The following is a 20,316-nucleotide window of genomic DNA, read 5'->3' on the forward strand; positions in this document are numbered from 1 at the left end:
AGTTGGTGCCTACTAGATGTATTGACTAAAGGAATGTAATACCCTGAATATTATCCTGATCACCCTCCACTGGCCATAGTGTCATAGCGGAATTCTGGTGGCTATTAATTCTCTGATTTAGGACCTAGAAGGCAAAATTGGATGGGACCTGGGAAGGAAGTGTAATTAAGCTACTTAATCTGAGTAGATAGACCATGTGTTTGTGGAAGTAAACTTCTCAGCTTCTGATGGTAAAAAATATCAATTAAGATCAACTAAACAAGTAGTATACGACTGTTTTTCTTCTCTGGAGTCTTATAGCTGTTATCGATTGCCTATGATTCCTTCTTCTTGCTAGGTTCTGTAGAGCAATTCTTTTAGCTCAGACTGTCACTAGACTTACCACTAGGTGGTAGATGTACCATACGCCAAATTGTTCCTTCAGTAGAGCTTTTCTTACCATTCTCAGTATCACATAGAAGAGTCAACCATTGTACCCACCAAGCTATTTTAAAAGGTGCTCTAAAATAGCACATAAAATTGGCCTGACATTTAATTGAGTCGCTAAGGCACAGCAAGTACACTTCTGTATTTGGATGTGCTATTTGCAGAATGGGTCAATCTGATATTCTAACCTTTCTCATATATGATTGATATTAGTTCAGGAATAGAACACTGGTGGGAATTCCCTGGCGGTCCAGTGGTTAGGACTCCATGCTTTCACTGCCGTGGGCCTGGGTTCAATCCCTGGTCGAGGAAGTAAGATCCTGCAAACCACGTGGCCCGGCCAAAAAAATAGAACACTGGTGTGTTTGTTGTGGGTAAGGCTGTTTATATGGGGTAGTGAGTATTGAAACAGAATAGTTCTTTAACATAGGACTTTTTGATTTTCAGACCTTTTTGGACTTCAACTATCTTCTTTTCCCTCCTCCTCATCCCCATCCTACATCATATTAGACCTGGCATTCCTTACAGGTCTAGATTGAAGAAACATGAAAGCATACCAATTAAGACTTAATAATGATTGGAAGAAATCATGATAAATAGGAAGTAATGTAAACAGACGACTTTGTAGTCATTTTTTGTATTTTGTTTTCAACTAAATAACCATGTTTTGCTTAAATGCAGTGAGTCCAACCCAATTAGAAGGCTATTATTGAGATCTGGCTTCACTAGAGAGAAAACTTGTGATATCTGTAAATTGCTTTTGGCAGCACTGTCTGTTTACAATGTGAAGGTGAACAACACTCCAGGAGGTATTTCACCAAGGAGGAGACAGAGCTACTAGCTATGAAGACAGCCAGTGGAGCTAGCAGGCCTGATGGAAACTAGCAGAGAAGCTGCATTTCACAGCAGCAGTTATTGATATAGGTTCTCTTCTGCACGTAGTTTGGGGTGGGAGAGAAGACAAGGTTATCATGTATCTTTGTGTAGCTGAATCATTTTATTTATAAGCATTGAGATTATCAATATGCTGCAAGAATAGACAGTGACCCATTTATGTCATGGCCTGAGTTAACTCTCTGCCCACTTCAAATATGGACCATGTTCATTATCTGAGAGATGAGGCGCTGCAGTGATTAGTAAGCTGCTTGCAACAGTCTCATATTTTTAGATGGGAAAGATTTTGCTAAGCTTTAGGCTACTAAAGCCTAATCCCATTCTACAAGGTGGGATTATGACTATTAGTTCTTAGGTTACTAAAGAAATACATATCTGTCTTGACACAGCAGGCTGTCTATATTTTTTATTTAAAAAAACTGCAAATGTTATTGCATTTCCCTCCCTCACCCTTCCTACCCCCAGGTAGGTGGTGTCTGGGAATATACCCAGAACCTTTGGGGGAAAAAAAAGATGAACAGGGAGGGAGTCGTAACAGTCATTAGAGGAGAGCAACTTCCAAATAGGCTGCCTAGGCCAGGAGCAAGGAAGCTGATGGAGGAAGAGCTGCCTCTGGAGAGTGTTAAACGGTGTTGATGGTCTCTTGACTGTTTTTTCTGCCACCAAAATAACTGCATATTGGGTTGAAAGTCATTACCTTGGCCCTGGATTAATCCCTTCAGTAAATCTAGCTTTGCTGACTGCAGAAGTCATGTGAACATACAGTGGGAAATCCTATCTAGAAGGGCAGATGCTGACTTGTGGTCACTTCAATAAATGGTTTTGGTTTGGTTTGGTTTGGGTTTGAAAGGCAGTTGTGTTTTTGACATTTAAGCTAATTAAAGTTTTAGCACCTAAACTAAAAAAGCTGCTTCTTCAGGTGTACGAAGATACTTGTTAATCAAGTTCAGGTGTAGTGTTTGTGGTTTAGCTTGAATCTTTATTATTTACTTATTTATTTTTGAAATTCAATTGACTTGATCTTATAGAAGAAAGAAATTTGAAAGAGTCACTCATTCTACAAATAATTATTGAACGCTTCCTATGTGCAAGATCCTGGTCTAGATGCCAGAATATGTAGCTCTCTTTCCCTTCCATGCCTTTAGGATCTGTCCTTAAACTTAAAAATACAGTCTGTGGACTCTGCCTCCTCTCTATTTCACAAAGTAACCTAAAGAAAAACTGCCCAGTTGGATGGTAAGCCAAGGTAGGTTTAAAATGAAAGTACACTGAAGTTTTTCTTTCAGGCCTGCTGCCCAGTAGTATTATCTGTGACATCAGTATTCTCCGCTTTGATTCTTGGTGTAAAAACACAAGTCTGTGTTCCCTTGATTACTGCTTCATTACCTGTAGAATCCTACTAATTCAGTAATCGCCTTGCTCATATTAGCTGCCTGTGCCTAGGCTGCACAGTTATGCCTGATTCTTACACTGCCACCAGATGCTACCCTAGCTGGAGGGTACATATGACAGAGGAGGGGAATGTTTAGCAGCTGTAACTAATGGGCGTTTTACTATTCCTGGCTTCAAAATGCCTATAACCAGGTTGCTAGCATTATGGAGAGAAGATTTTAATCTGTAATAGGTTACATTTCCAGATATTATTTGCTGAAAACTTAGCTTAATGAATTCTCCATGGGAACCTTTTCAGATTTAATCAGCTTGTGAGGAGAAGCTTGATTCAGATTCTCAAACCATTCTGTTTTTCAGAGGAGGTCGAGGTTTATTTTATATTTCAAAGAAAGGGTTTGTCAGAGTTTAAACAGGCATTTAGGAGGAAGGTTTAAACCAGTTAATAGAAGTGTTTTCCTACACTTTAGAAACACTAAATAATTTAACTATAAATAATGTTAATTGTAAGCTATTTGCTATTTATTAAAGCCGGTCTTCCAAGTATCCTTCAAAAGTTATCTGTTTCTGCCTTATTTCATTTAAGAAAGTTTTTTTTTAACATTTTTATTGGAGTATAATTGCTTTACAGTGTTGTGTTAGTTTCTGCTGTATAACAAAGTGAATCAGCTATATGCATACATATACCTCCATATCCCCTCCCTCTTGCATCTCCCTCCCACCCTCCTTATCCCACCCCTCTAGGTGGTCGCAAAGCACCGAGCTGATCTCCCTGTGCCATGCAGCTGCTTCCCACTAGCTATTTTACATTTGGTAGTGTATATATGTCAGTGCTACTCTTACTTCATCCCAGCTTACCCTTCCCCTTCCCCGTGTCCTCAAGTCCATTCTCTACGTCTGTGTCTTTATTCCTGTACTGCCCCTAGGTTCATCAGAACCATTTTTTTTTAGATTCCGTATATATGTATTAGCATATGGTATTTGTTTTTCTCTTTCTGACTTTCTTCACTCTGTATGACAGACTCTAGGTCCATTCACCTCACTACAAATAACTCAATTTCGTTTCTTTTTAGGGCTGAGTAATATTCCACTGTATATATGTGCCATATTTCTTTATCCATTCATCTGTCAATGGACGCTTAGGTTGCTTCCATGTCCTGGCTATTGTAAATAGTGCCGCAGTGAACATCGTGGTACATGACTCTTTTTGAATTATGGTTAAGTAAGTTTTTAATACAGAGTTTACCAAGTCATTATTCTCTCCTTCCTTCAAATTAGTCCTAATTTGGGCTTCCCTGGTGACGCAGTGGTTGAGGGTCCACCTGCCGATGCAGGGGACACGGGTTTGTGCCCCAGTCCGGGAAGATCCCACATGCCGCGGAGCGGCTGGGCCCGTGAGCCATGGCCACTGGGCCTGTGCGTCCGGCACCTGTGCTCCGCAACGGGAGAGGCCACAGCAGTGAGAGGCCCGCGTACCGCAAAAAAAAAAAAAAAAAATATATATATATATATATATATATATTGGTCCTAATTAGTTGGAATTTACTATGGTATGTGTGTTTTTAAATTTTTATTAGAATATTCTGGTATTTTACTGTGTATAGAAGGTTCTGGCAATATTCCATTGGCTTTGTGAAGGATAGGTACATGATTGGACTCTGACTATTAGCACCCCAATGCCCATCACCATTTAAGGCATCTCTTCGTAATTCTTTCAAAAAAACAAGACCATTGCTAACTTCAGGATAAGAATATGCTACAAGAGAATATTCTGAAATAAAAATCAAGCAGAAGCCCTAAGAGATTATGCCTGCTTTTTGATAGAGTTGAGAGCAAGGGTAAAGAGTTTAATGTCTCAGGGTTATAAGAGAAGAGAAAAGAAAACTTTATGGAACGTGGGAAGGAAGACCTGTGAAATTAGACAAATGCTAAACGAAGTTGGGTCTTAAGCTCTCTCTCCTCCCCCTGTACCCACAAAATTCTGCTGAAGCCATCGGGAAGAGATAGTAATTGGCATTTTGGGAGGAGTCAAAGAATAGCCTCCTCCACCCTCATTTCTGGTGGAAGAATTACTGGCTTAGTAGGAGCCACCTGATAATACTAGCTTTTAGGGGAGGCAATGTATAGCCTTTAAAAATGAAACATTTCATAGAATCCTTGTTGTAAGTTTCAACTTTTTGTCTTCCTCTTATAGCAAATCCAGTTTGCTGATGACATGCAGGAGTTCACCAAATTCCCCACCAAGACTGGTCGACGATCTTTGTCTCGCTCTATTTCTCAGTCCTCCACTGACAGCTACAGTTCCGGTAGGTGTGAACTTCCTGTTCTTTCTGATCTGTCCTCCCTATTCCAGAGTCTTGAGCTAGTACTCTACCCAGTTCTTTTCACTTATCTAGGATCTGAAAATACCTCATGTCAGGACTGCCTGTCTTTGTGCTGAAAGCTGATAACTAGTGGTTGGGCAGTGGGAATGTTCCCAGCCAGGGTTGTAGCTGGAGAAGCTTTTGTCATCGTGAGACTTCCCTCCCCGATGGTCTCTGTGTGTGGTCTGTGGCCAGTTCCTGGTTGGTAGTACTGGGCCGGTTCCCATTCCCACGTTTATTCACCCACATTGAGAAGGGAGAAAATCAATGGTATTTTGGCTGCCAGAACTGGCCTTGAAGAAGAGGTGTACTTTGGAAGCATAATTTCTGATTTCTTTGTTAAAGATATACCCTGCCACCTATTTTTCTTTCTTGCCTTTAAGACTGCTTGAATTGTCAACAATAAAAATTAGTGGGCTTCCCTGGTGGCGCAGTGGTTGAGAGTCCGCCTGCTGATGCAGGGGACACGGGTTCATGCCCCGGTCCGGGAGGATTCCACATGCCGCGGAGCCGCTGGGCCCGTGAGACACGGCTGCTGAGCCTGCGCGTCCGGAGCCTGTGCTCCGCAATGGGAGAGGCCACGGCGGTGAGAGGCCCGCGTACCGCAAAAAAAAATTAGTATTTAGCTCTTTTTATTTACTAGGTTACCCTTTATGTTGAAATATCTTCCCCTGTTAACCTCTGGAGTGGGAAAGAGTCCAACTAATGTGGCTCCAGCTGTTTCTTTTTAGTTCTCCTCTCCTATCTTATCCCTATATAAGCAGTCTTTTTTTCTGCTTTGAACTGTGCCCTTCTCAACTTTAGAGGCGGGTATTAGAAAATTAACATGGAAAAGGATATAGAATCTTAGTTTGAGTACTGGAAGAAACGGGGCATCTAATCCAACCCCCTCATTGTTCAACTGAGGAAACATTGTTAAAAGATTAAAAGGCTTGCTCAAGGTCATAGATTGCTATGAATGTCAGCAAAGGAATTTGTACCAAAAGCCATTTATTTTCTTTTGCCATAATCTTGTTTGCATTGCATTACTAACATTAGGACTGGGCTTGAGGTATAAGGACTGTTTAAAAAAAAAGAAACGGATAGACAATTTTTAAAAACTTATTCTCTGCCCTGTGACACTGTTAACCCATTATGGACAAGATAGGCAGACAAGTACAAATGGTGGTATACAGGGTTAAGTACGGAAATAAATGAATATGCAGTCTCACTGTGAGCATGTGTGCAAGAAAAGGTTCCAAAATATAATGGCTGTCATAAGTGAAAAGGTGTCTTGGAGTGAGACAGATACAAAAAGTGATAGGTGGCAAGCAGGCTAATTATAGCTAAGAGAAAAAAATTTGAAAGATTGAGTTATGAGAGAAAAAGTTGGGATGAGTGATGGAAGCTTTAAGAAGTCTTTAAAGATCTTGATGGCCATGTTTTATGGGGACCTAGTAGAGCATTTTTAAAAGCTTAGTGGTAGAGTTAAATTGTCCTAGTGGATAGATAACCTTTAGTAGTATTTGTGTTAGCTGGACAGAGGAGGATGTGTATGTAGAAGTCAGCGAGAGACCTGGTACACTGGCAGAGACGGTGATCAGGAAAATATTCAGTGAGAGAAAAAAAGTGATTTGAGAGGTAAGGAGTGATTGTTTTATATTCTCCTTGCTTTATATTCTCCTGCGTATCTATCTGCAAGGACATTTTTGGCTTTTTGTGAAGCTGCTTTTTAAAGTTGAACATCTTGAGTGATCTCAGGGCTGGCAACAGAATCAGTGCTGCTCATCTTTTGTGGCATTTCTGTGTTCCTTAGTGCAACCTAGTGTAAAATCTCTTTATAAGATTTTATAAGATAAGGTTATCTTACTGTTTTTATTCTTTTACATTAATGGTTCTCAAAGTATGATCCTCTAAACAGCAATATCAGCAGCACTTGGGGATTTGTTAGAAATGCTAATTCTTGGGTCCCATCTGAGACCTACTGAATGGGAGTTTCCGGCAGTGGGGCCCTAGCCATCTGTGTTTCAACAAGCCTTCCATGTGATTCTGACAGATGCTTTAGATACTTAAGTTTGAGAATAGTGATCTATAGAAATAACATTCCTTATATGGCCTAAATTATTCTTCCATTTTTGCCATGTCTGGTTCCAGTCCCGGTTGGGACCAAGTGCCCCTGTTTTGAGGGATTCTCTTGAGCTGGTGCAGGTTTGGGATCAATAGCTCCTTATCACAGGCACTAATGGCAAAGTCATGGTGGGGCGGGGCGGGGAAAGGGCCACAATACCGAAAGATCTACAACAGTTTCATTCATACCATTTCTTAGACCCTGGAGGAGTAGAACGGAGAGAGACGTAAAAGGTGGCTCCAATTAAGAGTGTTCGCTTAACTTAAATGAGAGTCCCTTGGTGACTGCACTCTGTGGAGTTGGGGCCATTGAGGTTTTTCTTTCCTCATTTCTTTCTTTCCTGGTTCTAGCTGCGTCCTATACAGATAGCTCTGATGATGAGGTTTCCCCCCGAGAAAAGCAGCAAACCAACTCCAAGGGCAGCAGCAATTTCTGTGTGAAGAACATCAAGCAGGCAGAATTTGGACGCCGGGAGATTGAGATTGCAGAGCAAGGTAAAGAAAGGGAGTGGGTAGGGGACCAGAAGCAGCCCACTTGCTAGCCATCAGAATGCACAAACAACTTAAGGCTGGAAAGCTAACTTGAAAGTCTCCTGGGAAACTCCAGTATCCTGGGCTTTTGTATAAACAAGTCTATCTGTATGGAGCTTGAGCCTCAGGATTCTTGTTCTTGTTCTCCCTGCTGCTTCCTGTTCTCAGCGTGTGGTAATTACACAGAGTACTTGCCCTTTTCCTCCCGCATGATACCATATTCAAAGATCTGCTTGCAGAGTCAGCAAGTCCTGGATCAGTACATGGTGGTTAGTTCTGCGGGATCCTACCATAGCTGCCAATCTCAGAGACCCAGATTTCCCAGAAGCAGCAAATGTGGGAGGGTTTTCAGCTAAGGATGTGGTGGCCTAGGGTCTCTTTTGGTCTTTGATCCTGAGCACCCTCTGCTGGAGCAAGAGTAAAAATGACTGACAATCAGTTAAATCTTGGTTTCTCTACCCAGCCCCACTCGCAATAATGTCTCTTTACTCTTGTTTTCACATTGGAGGCATGTTCTATACTGGGCAGGAGTACAGAACTCAAACAAACTGATAGAATAGGATTAGACAGCGTAGAAAAACAGAAGCAAGTGGCTTCTGCTGATGTAAAGTCTTTCTTCCTGGTCTGATGATTGTAGTATATAGGAATCCATTAGCCAATGCCATAACTACCTCCCTCTTCTCCCAGATGAATGGTGACACTCACCTTCCATTTCTATCACTTTTGAGAATTTGACTACATATAAGCCCTCTGTATATAAGGCTGAAACTGTAGAGGAAGAGAGAAATTCCAAGTGATTAGATGACAACTCACTGCTGTTGTTCTGCAGTTGAAGCTGCCAGACATCAAATAAATATGCTTAGAGGGAATTCCCCGGCCATCCAGTGGTTAGGACTCCATGCTCTCCCTGCCAAGGGCCCGGGTTCAATCCCTGGTCGGGGAACTAAAATCCCACAAGCCGCGTGGCACGGCCAAAAATAAAATAAAAATAAAAATGTGCTTAGAGTTTTTTCTTCCTTACCTCACCATATCTCAACAGATCCAGACCAGCCCTAGATGTCGCTGGGGCAGGAATTAATGATATTGCTAGTGCAGACCTAGCTCAAATACTCTGTTCTTTCACAGACATGTCTGCTCTGATTTCACTCAGGAAACGTGCTCAGGGAGAGAAGCCCTTGGCTGGTGCTAAAATAGTGGGCTGTACACATATCACAGCCCAGACAGCGGTGAGTTTGTTGGGAGAAAAGTGATGGTCTTCTGATGGGAGTGGGGGTGGGGAGGGACACTTTTTCTTTTTTTTTTTAACTTGCTTTTCCTTCCCTATCTAACTTCCAAGTGCTAACTATTAAGTGGAACCTCCCAGTTACACAATAATGGGGTTTTCTACTTTGATTGTGTAGATATAACCTACTTTTAACCAACCTGACTTAGGGAGATCTCGATTTGAAAAAATGTGATTGTTATAAATATGTTATTAAGATGTTTGGGACCATTTGGGGGGGTAAAGTTAGATTCCAGTGTACTGACTAGTGGATTACACACCCTTTTGTAACTTCCCAGTGTAGCACCTGTTGCTGCTGAGTTGCTGGGCATTGTTCTCTTAGTTACCACTCAAGTATGGCCCTCCTCCTTCTCACTGTCTTCCTATACATCTGTATAGGTGTTGATTGAAACACTCTGTGCCCTGGGGGCTCAGTGCCGCTGGTCTGCCTGCAACATCTACTCCACTCAAAATGAAGTGGCTGCAGCACTGGCTGAGGCTGGTAAGTTCGGCTTTTTTCACCGACTTCGCTGCAAAATAATTATCTAAACATAATTTTTACATATCAGAATTATCTTTACAATGTCATGTATGGTCTAGGTGCTGTAAAATGTGGAGGGTAATAAAAGTGTCAACAGGAAGGAAATGGATAATAAAGGTCCATATGCATAATGGAATATTGTATAGTCATTTAAAATGATCTTTGTAAAGAATATAATATATGGGGAAATGCCCAATTCTAATGTTAAATGAACGAGAAAGAACTTTAAACTATGTGAGCTGTGTGAGTATGAGCTCAGCTGGTCTCCTTTCACAAAAGTCTCCTCACTTTTGAGAGAACACAAGTAAGAGGTACCATCTATTTGATAGTTCATTAGATAATTTGGTGTTCAATATTTCATTGAAAATATATGAACTACTTACGAGTTCAGTTAAACATAAGTAATTTTTATTGTTAAAATGTTCAAAGGAAAATCACTCTGAAGTTTCTTTAAGGTTCTCCCATCTTCCTATGATCCTCAGAAAACAACTGTATAGTACTTTTGTTTTTCTTGTTTACTCTTTTCTGATGTTTATTGCAGAAAATTTAAGAGGTTCCCCAAAAAAACTAAAATCCTGCTACACAGAGATAATATTTGACATATTTTTCCATTTTTCTGTTCACTTTTTACAGAAATAAGTCTCGGTATATATACAATTTTATAACGTAAATATAACATTTTCAGAAGTAGTTTCCATGTCACTGAAAACTTCGACAGCATCATTTATAATAGTCATATGGCCATGGGGTTTTACTTCACTGTTTTCCTAATGTTGAACATTTAGTTTGTTTCAAGATATTTGTTAATATAAATAATGCTGTAGTGAACAGCTTTGTTTGGATTCTCACTTCATTTTATCTCCTTAGAATAAAGTTCCACGTATAAAATTGACTGAAGAGAATAACATTTTAAGGTTCTAAAATACTTTCAAAAACAAAAATCCCTTAAATTCTTAACTAATTTCTGAACTAAAGATGCTCTTTTGACTTCTTGCCCTCCGTAAGTTGTTTCCTTTCCAGCGTAATTTCTTTAGCCTTTTTCTCTTCACCTGGATCTCAGAGAGTGATGTTGGTATAGGACACTCCCCCAAAGAGGAATGAGCTGATTTGTTTCCATCTCTACAGGAGTTGCAGTGTTTGCTTGGAAGGGCGAGTCAGAAGATGACTTCTGGTGGTGTATTGACCGCTGTGTGAACATGGATGGGTGGCAAGCCAACATGGTAATAACGCATATTCATCCTACACTTTTGACAATGGATTTCTTTCCTTTTTTCCCTCAAAGCATGGTTCCCTAAATATGTTTCGGATGTTTGGTCTTATGCACTTACTTTGTTGCCAAAATGGTTAGCTTGATACCTATTCAGGATGGGTCTGAGTACTGAATGGAAAGGCGGGGGAAGGGTAAGACCAACTGAACACATGTGGCTCATACACAGCAGAATGCAATAGAAGAAAATGATATGGTACCTCTTTGGAGTAAAATTCTGGTTTCTTTCCTTCCTGCCCCAGCTCTCCTTTTACGTTCCAAGGGGCTTTTTGTATCAGGGCTCTAGACTAAAAAATGAGTCTGTGATTAGCCTACTACTCTTCACCATAGCCTAGAACAAACTTAGGAATCCTTTTAACCATTTTACACCAACAAATTTGACTGTGTTTCCACTGTCTAAACCTGCTCTAAGGAGCTCTGAGGAGTGCTCTCCAAAACATACAGGGCTCTCTTACTAGTGCAGAAAGTGGGTTCAAAGTTCCCCCCAGCTCTAGCAGCCTGAATGCCCATAGAAGTCTTCTGGCTGTTCTATAGATCCTGGATGATGGGGGAGACTTAACCCACTGGGTTTATAAGAAGTATCCAAACGTGTTTAAGAAGATCCGAGGCATTGTGGAAGAGAGCGTGACTGGTGTTCACAGGTAACAGATTCTGGAGTAGCTGCCCCTTGTGTCCTTGCCTCAGCAGATTCTTCTGGTCTCTTTTAGGCTTTAGGGCTATGTTTCAGCCTTGTAACTAAATGGGAGTATCTTCATTAGATAAAACTTTTGAGTATATATACCTTTGGAAAAAATCAAGGAGACCCTAAAAGGAAGTTATTTCAGATTCTAGTTCAGAGATTTTCTCTCCCATTTATTCCACTGTGATTCTCAGTCATTGCTGGGAGGTAGGGAATGAATATATCTTGAAAAACTGTATTCAATTTTGGATTATAATTTTATATCTGAAATACGAAAAAAATCTATTGTAAAACTATATGTTATACACATTACAAAAAATAAAACTGGGCAAAATATTATTTGCTTGTTGGAGTACCTATAAAATATCTGAGAGAGTGTTTCTCCTTTGGGGGCACCTTGCACATGCTTAAACACACACACACACACACACACACACACACACACACACACGGAACCATATCAGAATCATTGATAATCTTTATCAGAAGTAGGCATGGATTTTTTTTAAAGATTAAGAAAATGCTGGTCTAAGGAAATGTATCCCCTTTTATGAAAGAGAAGTAAATTTCTTCAATTGAAAGGTTTTTTTCCTTCCAAAAAAAGGCGGGGGGGAGTTGGGAAAGAGAAAATGAAAAGACGTTAGGAGGGATAACAAGGAATTACCTTGTTTACTAATATTCTTGGGCAATAAATAAGACTGGGGAGGGCAGCACAGAGCTTGAAGAGAATTAGGCAGACTTTGCCAGCTACTGTGTTTTACCAGCTAACTTTGTTTTCGTTTTTGTGGCTTTCTTCTCCCTTTAGGCTGTATCAGCTCTCCAAAGCTGGGAAACTCTGTGTTCCAGCCATGAACGTCAACGATTCTGTTACCAAACAGAAATTTGATAACTTATACTGCTGCCGAGAATCCATTTTAGATGGGTAGGTTGAAACGTATAATTATTCAAATTTATAGGGGGTAAATTTGGGTTGGGTTATAATGTTAGTCTGATATCCCTCCAGTTTTGCCCCCTGGTCTTCCTATGGCTTTAAAAGTTTGTTAGAGGCATTCTATCTCATACTGAGCCCAGCCAACTTCCAGTTGAAGTTCTTATGGGGCATTGCCCACACTTAAATTTTCAGAGGGACTGTATTTGATCTAATAATGTTTGAGTTGAGGCTTGTCTGTTTCCACAGCCTGAAGAGGACCACAGATGTAATGTTTGGTGGGAAACAAGTGGTGGTGTGTGGCTATGGTGAGGTAAGTAGCTGGGCCTCAGTGTCTGCCTTTTCACAGACTTGTTAGAAATTTTGAGTGAAGGAGACTTGTGCTGTCAGTGTAGAGTTACTGATGCAGGGTTTAAAATATGCTTTTAGATAAAGTGTCTCAAAATAGTAGCAAAAGTCCTTTATTCAGATTTATGAATAGAGACATATAGAACGAATTGAGTTTTCAGATTTCACCACTTTGTCTTATGGTATGGAATGTTGCCATCATTTCCCCCCAGTTATAACAGTAACCTTTTCATTATGAGACTTAATTCAAGGAAATATGTAGCATTTTGGTCCCACAGGTGACTTAGTGGAGTGAAGGGTAAAACCTGAAGTGGCATATAGTTGATTATCTCTAAACTAGAATAGATGACAGGAGACTTTATTTATTGTCATAAACAGTGACCCACAGAAGTTTCTGAGCTGCTAGGCTGTCCTTGAGTGAGATGCTTCTCAAGTGATAGTTATCAGGCTTTCCTGGAACAAGAAACTAGAGGTTACAGTTGATCTTCCTTGGTCTTGTTTCCTTGATGGTGATACTTTTATTTCCTTTATCTCTTTTACTATCCCAAGCTTCAGCCCTTGCTAAAGCCCTTGAAATGTCTGCTAAATCACTCCTCTAAGGGTCACAACATAATCAGGATCTGTTTCTCCTCTGCTTGGATTGGAGCATCTTTGCAAGGACTTGCTAGATGATTGGTGGTTTCAGGGAGGCTAATTCCCATCTCCCAGAGAGCCTACCTGCCTAAATATCTGTGCCTGAATGGACCTGACTTCTTCCTTATGCTCTGCAGGTGGGAAAGGGCTGCTGTGCTGCTCTCAAGGCCCTCGGAGCAATTGTCTATATCACAGAAATTGACCCCATCTGTGCTCTGCAGGCCTGGTAAGAACAGCGGTAATACCATTAGGTTCACTCCAGGGACTTTATGTTTCTAAGAGTTTGATTATTGTATTAACCGTTCCTTGGAGAAATTTCTCAAAGAAGGAGAAGGCTAAGATTGCTTTATTCCCTGCATTGTAATCATAGGGCACTCATAGAGCTTCTTGGTGTTTTCCCTTCCTGGATGGAATCTTGGGGAGTCTGAAGAGCCCAGTGTGTATAGTTTAGCACAGCTTATTACTACCATTCCAGCGAGGTAGCCCTGGATTTAACTTTAGAAAGACATTTAATTGTCTCATTTTGTGACCAGCTTCTGTCCCACTGCCTCCTTGCTTTTGCTCATAGTGTTCCTTCCTTTTCTTCCAGCATGGATGGGTTCAGGGTGGTAAAGCTGAATGAAGTCATCCGGCAAGTTGATGTCGTAATAACTTGCACAGGTAAGTGTCAGTGCTTTGGTGTACATGGAGGAGTATTAACTCTGAGGTTAAATCTTGAAAATGATCTAATTAACTTTTATATAAAGTAGGTAAGACCTGTGTTGTGTTTAGAAGTCTGAGAACTAGAGTAAGCTATCAGAACCTTAACATATTTTCCTGAACAAAGAGCCTTTTTCCTTGGTGGCTTTTTATCCTGCTTGATCTTAAAACCAAATAACTGAGCCTAAAGAGCTGTTAGGCAACACACACTTCTTTCCTCACAATGTATACATGCTCTTCAGTGCCAGCAAACCTCTGTCCCACGTTCTAACTGAAAGCTAGTCAGTACCTTTCCCCGCCAGGATCTGTTTCCTCAGCCACTCTCCTTTACTTTTAGGAAATAAGAACGTAGTGACACGGGAGCATCTGGATCGCATGAAAAACAGTTGTATCGTATGCAATATGGGCCACTCAAACACGGAAATTGATGTGGTAAGCCTTCTCTCATTGATTTGTTGCTAGGCCTTTTTTTGCTTCCTCCCATTATAGCCAGTCAACTGCGCTCTCTTCCTTTCAGACCAGCCTCCGCACTCCGGAGCTGACATGGGAGCGAGTACGTTCTCAGGTGGATCATGTCATCTGGCCAGATGGCAAACGCGTCGTCCTTCTGGCAGAGGTGCACACACAGAAGGGTTCGGGCAGTACAGCACAAACGATATGGTTAGAGCCATCCGGGGAGGGGTGGCAGGGTAAACATATTCGGCCTATGTTTCCCTGAATTCTGTCTTTGGGTAGAGGTATATTTCTCAAATAGTCTGGTCTCCGAATAGAATCACTCAAAAAATACCTACTTTTTACTAAGTAACATACTACTTCCTGACCACAGCTGATTCTTCAGTTTGTCAGACTCAGATGGACTTGCAGAAAATAAGATAAAACCTAGAGTCCTGATTTGGAGCTGTAATTCTTCCTCTACTAACTGAGTCTAGAAGGAGTATAAAGTCCTTTCCAGCATTTGTGTGACTTGCATGACATGACAGAGGGATAACACAACTGTTTCAACTTTTTAGGGTCGTCTGCTCAATCTGAGCTGCTCCACAGTTCCCACCTTTGTTCTGTCCATCACAGCTACAACACAGGTATGTGACAAAAGGCCAGCTTAGCCTGCACTAAGATGAGTGGAACTGGGCGTAGATCAGAGTTCCAGTGAGAGTGTGCCCTCCTGTGTTCTTATCAACCTGTTTTCTTCAGGTTACAAGTTGTCAAGATTTCGGCTTTCTCAAGTGTAGAAAATAATCATTAGCAGGCAGAGTCAGTGTTTGTGTCCCTTTGGTTGGCTGTTTTAATTTAGAATATAGTGTTTCAGCTCAATTGTATTTAGTGTCTTCTTTTATTAGGAACTAAACAAAAGCACCAGTAAATCCTCCCATGTTGTGTGCTCGTGTTTATTACAGTCCAAGTCCTGTGTGCTGTCACTGTGGTAGATCACTTAAATATTTACCCCAAGACCCTGTTAAATCTAGTTCTTTTGTTTTTGTTTTTTAATGTCCCTAAGAAGCGTTTTTGTGTTTTTTGACCCTCTTTTCCCTTCTTAGGCTTTGGCACTGATAGAACTCTATAATGCACCTGAGGGGCGATACAAACAAGATGTATACTTGCTTCCTAAGAAAATGGGTGAGTGAAAACAGTAGAAACCTATATTGATTCCCCAGACTGTTGCATGGTTTGGTAAAATGAATATCATGAAAAGCATTAGATTTAGAGTCAGGATTCTAATCCCTATTCTAGCACTTAGTGGTTTTTGGACCTCGGGACAAGTTCTAATCTCCATGAGCCTCAGTTTCTTTATCAGTAAAGTGAGAATAATACTAAATATATTGCAAAATTTTAGTAAGAATTACAGCTAATGAGTAAAGGTGCTTTAGCACAATGGTCTAGGGTAGATGCTCTTATCCTGAGTAGCTTTATGAAGTTTAGTAAACTTACTACCACTGATTACAGCCTGGGACCAAAATGAGAGAAACAAAGAAATATAGTTTTTATTGTCCATCTTCTATGAGATATACAAAAAATCTGTCATTCCAGGGGTCAACTGTGTTGTGTTCACGTGACATAATGCATCCTCTTTAGTTCTTTACCTTTCTGAATATGGTGCCAACCTCCCCTCTCATTGGTCAGCCCAAACCCCCGTCGTCTGAAAGCTAAAAAACTTCTTGCTGTTGTCCCCTTCAACAGCTTACCTCAGCTTACCTTTGGGTGTTGGCTTTTGGTTTTTAATTCATATTCATAAAGGCAAAAGCCCAGGAAGCTTATCTATGGAAAACTAATACATTTGTGCCGGCTGCCTTAGAAATCCATGATCCTAAGATTTGAGGCCTTTTTGGATCTTATCGTAAGTAAATGTTGATGACTTAACTCTTTTGACCTTACTGGTGTCCACTTTGATTCATAATTTGACTATGATCCAGCTAAGGAAGTTGCTGCAGGGAAGTGAGAATAGTACATGGTATGTTGGCCATTGAGGTGAACCCAAAAGCTTTGCCAGAGAAGAATGGGGAGGAACAAGTCGGCCCATTTTGTCCCACTGGCAAATGGCTTTCTAAGTGCACTCTGGATGTACTGAGAGAAATACCTTAAAGGCAACTTTGAGGGGTTTTTTAAAATTAAGCAAATATTCCGAGTTAGATTCTTTCGAAGTTATTCCAAGCCTTGTCCTCTCTCTCAAAGAAGCTTCAGATGAAAATAGGGGGAAGCTATGCCCTGAGAGGCATATTTGAAATGGAGTCTGCCCCCCTGCCGCTTTGTTCTTCCTAGATGAGTACGTTGCCAGCTTGCACCTGCCATCATTTGATGCCCACCTGACAGAGCTGACAGATGACCAAGCAAAATATCTGGGACTCAACAAAAACGGGCCATTCAAACCCAATTATTACAGGTAACTTGGGAGAAAGTAAATGAAAAGCTCTTCTCCCCAATATTAAGCCATGCAGGCTAGCCAGCTTTTTTAAATAGTGTTATAGCTAATTTTGAAGAGTACAAGAACTCTGCCCCACACTAACAAGGTAAACAGAGAAATTGTGTATCTAGTAGTAGATGTAAAGAAGTCAGCATGTCCTAAGATTTTGGAGCTTGAGCCTCACCCCCAGAGATTCTAATAGAGTTAGTCTAGAATGGGGCCCCGGCTTATTTTGTAAAACTTCTTCAGATTATTCTAATGTATTGTCAGGGTTGAAGACCACTGATGTATAGTGTTAGAGAGCAGGAGATACAGCTAGAGGTGGCATTGCTGGAAATCCTTTGGAAGCGCAGGGAGGAAGAATCCCTGGGGAATTACTGCAGGCATCCCTGGCCTGGGCAGGGGAAGGACCCTGGAGAGTGTTCTCTGTTTTGGATTCTTTTCTTGGAACGCTCATGTGGAAGACACAAATGCTAAACAGTCAATCTCTTTCTTTACAGATACTAATGGACCGTATTACCAAGGACCAGTCCACATGAACCACACAACTCTAAAAGAAATATTTTTTAAGAAAACTTTTATTTTCTTCTTAATCCTTTCCTCTTGATTTGTTTTCCTATAATTTCTTTCTTGTTTTTTCATCTCATTATCCAAGTTCTGCAGACCACACAGGAACTTGCTTCATGGCTCTTTAGATGAAACTGAGATTCAAGGTTTCTCACCCTAGTCACTAAAGAAGGATTTTACTCTCCCAGCCCAGAAAGGTGATTCTTTCTTTACCATTTCTGGGGACTTTATAGTCTTAATTGGGTACCTTATTAACAGGAAATGCTAAGGTACCTTCTATGTGGAACAATCTGCAATGTCTAAATTGCCTTAAAAGAGCCCATTTCTTAGCTGCTGAAATCAGTGCTCTTTCACTTCTTCAGAGGAGCAGGGATGGTACCTACCAGGCAGGTAGGTTATATATAGGTGGTGCATGTTAATTTCCCCTAGATGTTCCAAGCCCTGTTTCCTGTGTAAAGGTGGTATGTTTGGTTCAGAGATGTGTACTAGTGAGTGTCGCTTGTTAAGATCTGGTAGGCCCACTTGGATTTAGTACAGCCCTTCCTCCACTCCCACCAGACCCTCTCATTTTCCAGGTTTTTATCCAGACTGTACTCTATTAAGTTGAATTTTGTCCCCTAGCATTTATTTCTGGGTTTTTCTGTTTGTTTTTGTTTTGTTTGTTTTTTTGGTTTTTGTTTTTTTATTTTGTTTTTTTAAGTAAGAAAAATGTTTAGTCTTAATACTGAGGAGCTGCTTGAGTGGTTGTTATCAGTTTATCTTTTGAACCTTTGGAGCTAAAAGTGCAGAGTTGAGTCTAGAGAAATGCAGATCTCAAACTCTGATAATCCCTCTGTTTCTAGCCCATAGTTTATAGCATCAGTGAACTGGGGCCATAACAGTAAATTTTATCAGCTCTGCCCCATCAGCTTGTGCTGAAAGCAAATTTCTTGAGCCATTACTCAGTATACAGCACTGAGCTCTGTCTTTAGGATTTATCCTTTAAGAGCAAGTTTCTAATCAGCTGTGCTTCTGCAATTTAAAATACTTAAAGGGAGGTAGATGTGGATGGGAGGAGGAATGATAAATTGGGTCAGGCTGAGGGAAATTAGCTTTATATAACTTGTCTGGGGCTTTAGTTTTACAGAAGCAGTACCACTTTTGATTGACGCATGTCACAGAAAGTTTATGAACTGAGACCTTAAAGGGCAGTTTGCGCATAGAGAAAATAATCGGTGTGTCCTGGCTCACACTCTGAAAGAATCCTCAGAGATAAGAGAGATGTACTCCCATGCCATGCACCCTGCTTACCAGCATTTCTGCATGGTCAGGTGAGCTTTGTGCTCATGAGCTTTAAGTGTATAATTATCCAGGATTCTAAATTCTCAACTTGTTCTAGCTGGTGATCCTTCAAAGTTGGGTCAGGCAGTAGTGCTAGGTACTAGAAATTTTCATTTCCCTACTGCCATTGATCAGAGAAGACAGATATTAAAAATAGAAATTTAAGAAGGAAAGCTTTCACTCTGTGACTTCCTAGCAGGGGTCAGTGATCTTGCCAAAACATTTTTCCCTCTCCTGTTTCTCCGTAACCAGCCCATTCCCACTCCTTGCCAGTGTGACCATGCTTTCTTCTCTGTAGATGCTAATGGTTCAAGCCCTTTTTCCCAAGGCGTTTAACCAGCCAATCAGAACAGCACATCCTTTAGGGGAGGTAACCTGGCCAACAGTGGTATCCATCGTGTGAGTTCTGCTGGAGGGAAGGGGCCCAGGTCCTGCTGACCTCTGGCCTGCCCCCTGCTCCCATATCTATTACTGTGTCCATAGGAATACTAGATAAGGGCTCCGTCTCTGTCAAGCCATGTAACAAAGGACACTGTGGGAAAATGTCTGGCATCAGAGGGAGCGTGTAGAGAGCAACTTGGGAGGAACAAGTTTATTTTGTATGATTTTTAATGAATGCAATATTAATCCTTGCAGATGAGCAATAATCATTAAAGTCAATTAAAATGATAAGACCTTATTGGAATCCTGTGTCATTCCTGGTTGAACAGCAAAACTTTCGTTAAAACCTGTTTTCTAAGAAGGGACAAGTCAGGGGTCAGTTAGCAGTATCTAAGAGAGATTTGTTTAGGACCTAATATGTAGAAGAACAGGCTGGATGCAGAGTTCTTCAGTAATATCTTAAAATTTTGTATGCCTGCTCTGTGCTGAGCTTTGGGCCTGGACACTTTCACTCTGACTTCCTTCCAGGAGCAGACTTGCTACCTAAAATTCAGGGCTCCTCACTTACACAGTCCCCTTATAAGACCCTGTACCTAATTCTTTTCCTTAAAAAATGCCTCCAAAGTTATGTAAGCTTCAACCCCCCCATACCTGTATCCATCTCTGAAGTTGTCTCCGTGTGTTCTGATTTAACAATGTATCTGTTAATATTGTTCAGAAGTAATACCTTTTCTATTTTGTTAAATTGGTCCCAAACAATGTTGATGTTTTCAGTGCAATTCTGTGAGGTTTTATCCATGCACATAAATCCAAATTTAAGACAAACTTCACATTGCCTAATCAGAGATTTAACCTTTTTTTTAACTGTTTCCTGAATCTGATAACTTTATAGTTATAAAAAGTTAATCTATTATGATGGGGAAATATCTTGAAGTTAAATATTTGAATATAAAGAATTTAAATGAACTGTTTACCCTATAGTTTTATAAATTTTTCAAGGTGTTTTTATTGCCTACCACGTGCTAGGATCTGTTTTAGGTATTTGGGATACATCAGCGAAAACCAAGATCTCTTCCTTTGTGGAATT

At 40.7% G+C, this 20,316-nt stretch overlaps 1 protein-coding gene across 2 annotated transcripts in view; it reads left to right on the plus strand.

Moving 5' to 3' along the window:
- The window catches only part of AHCYL1 (adenosylhomocysteinase like 1), a gene marked incomplete at its 3' end in the record, with an annotated part of 40,790 nt that extends 21,270 nt beyond the window's left edge, over positions 1 to 19,520 (plus strand). Inside the window, exons 2-17 of one of the 2 annotated variants that reach the window (XM_079909848.1) lie at positions 4,904 to 5,015; positions 7,530 to 7,673; positions 8,835 to 8,935; positions 9,370 to 9,472; positions 10,637 to 10,731; positions 11,313 to 11,419; positions 12,263 to 12,379; positions 12,635 to 12,698; positions 13,504 to 13,592; positions 13,956 to 14,026; positions 14,403 to 14,497; positions 14,583 to 14,681; positions 15,076 to 15,144; positions 15,601 to 15,679; positions 16,820 to 16,940; positions 17,462 to 19,520. In XM_079909848.1, the coding sequence (XP_079765974.1) occupies positions 4,904 to 5,015; positions 7,530 to 7,673; positions 8,835 to 8,935; positions 9,370 to 9,472; positions 10,637 to 10,731; positions 11,313 to 11,419; positions 12,263 to 12,379; positions 12,635 to 12,698; positions 13,504 to 13,592; positions 13,956 to 14,026; positions 14,403 to 14,497; positions 14,583 to 14,681; positions 15,076 to 15,144; positions 15,601 to 15,679; positions 16,820 to 16,940; positions 17,462 to 17,468 (1,473 nt within the window). Of the gene's footprint in view, positions 1 to 4,903; positions 5,016 to 7,529; positions 7,674 to 8,834; positions 8,936 to 9,369; positions 9,473 to 10,636; positions 10,732 to 11,312; positions 11,420 to 12,262; positions 12,380 to 12,634; positions 12,699 to 13,503; positions 13,593 to 13,955; positions 14,027 to 14,402; positions 14,498 to 14,582; positions 14,682 to 15,075; positions 15,145 to 15,600; positions 15,680 to 16,819; positions 16,945 to 17,461 lie in introns of those variants that run through there. The other variant, XM_079909849.1, reaches the window with a different exon arrangement.
- Between the last annotated feature and the right edge of the window lie 796 nt (positions 19,521 to 20,316).

This window comes from Stenella coeruleoalba, assembly GCF_951394435.1.
Source record: "Stenella coeruleoalba genome assembly, chromosome: 1".
In the NCBI taxonomy this organism is placed as follows: Eukaryota; Metazoa; Chordata; class Mammalia; order Artiodactyla; family Delphinidae; genus Stenella; species Stenella coeruleoalba.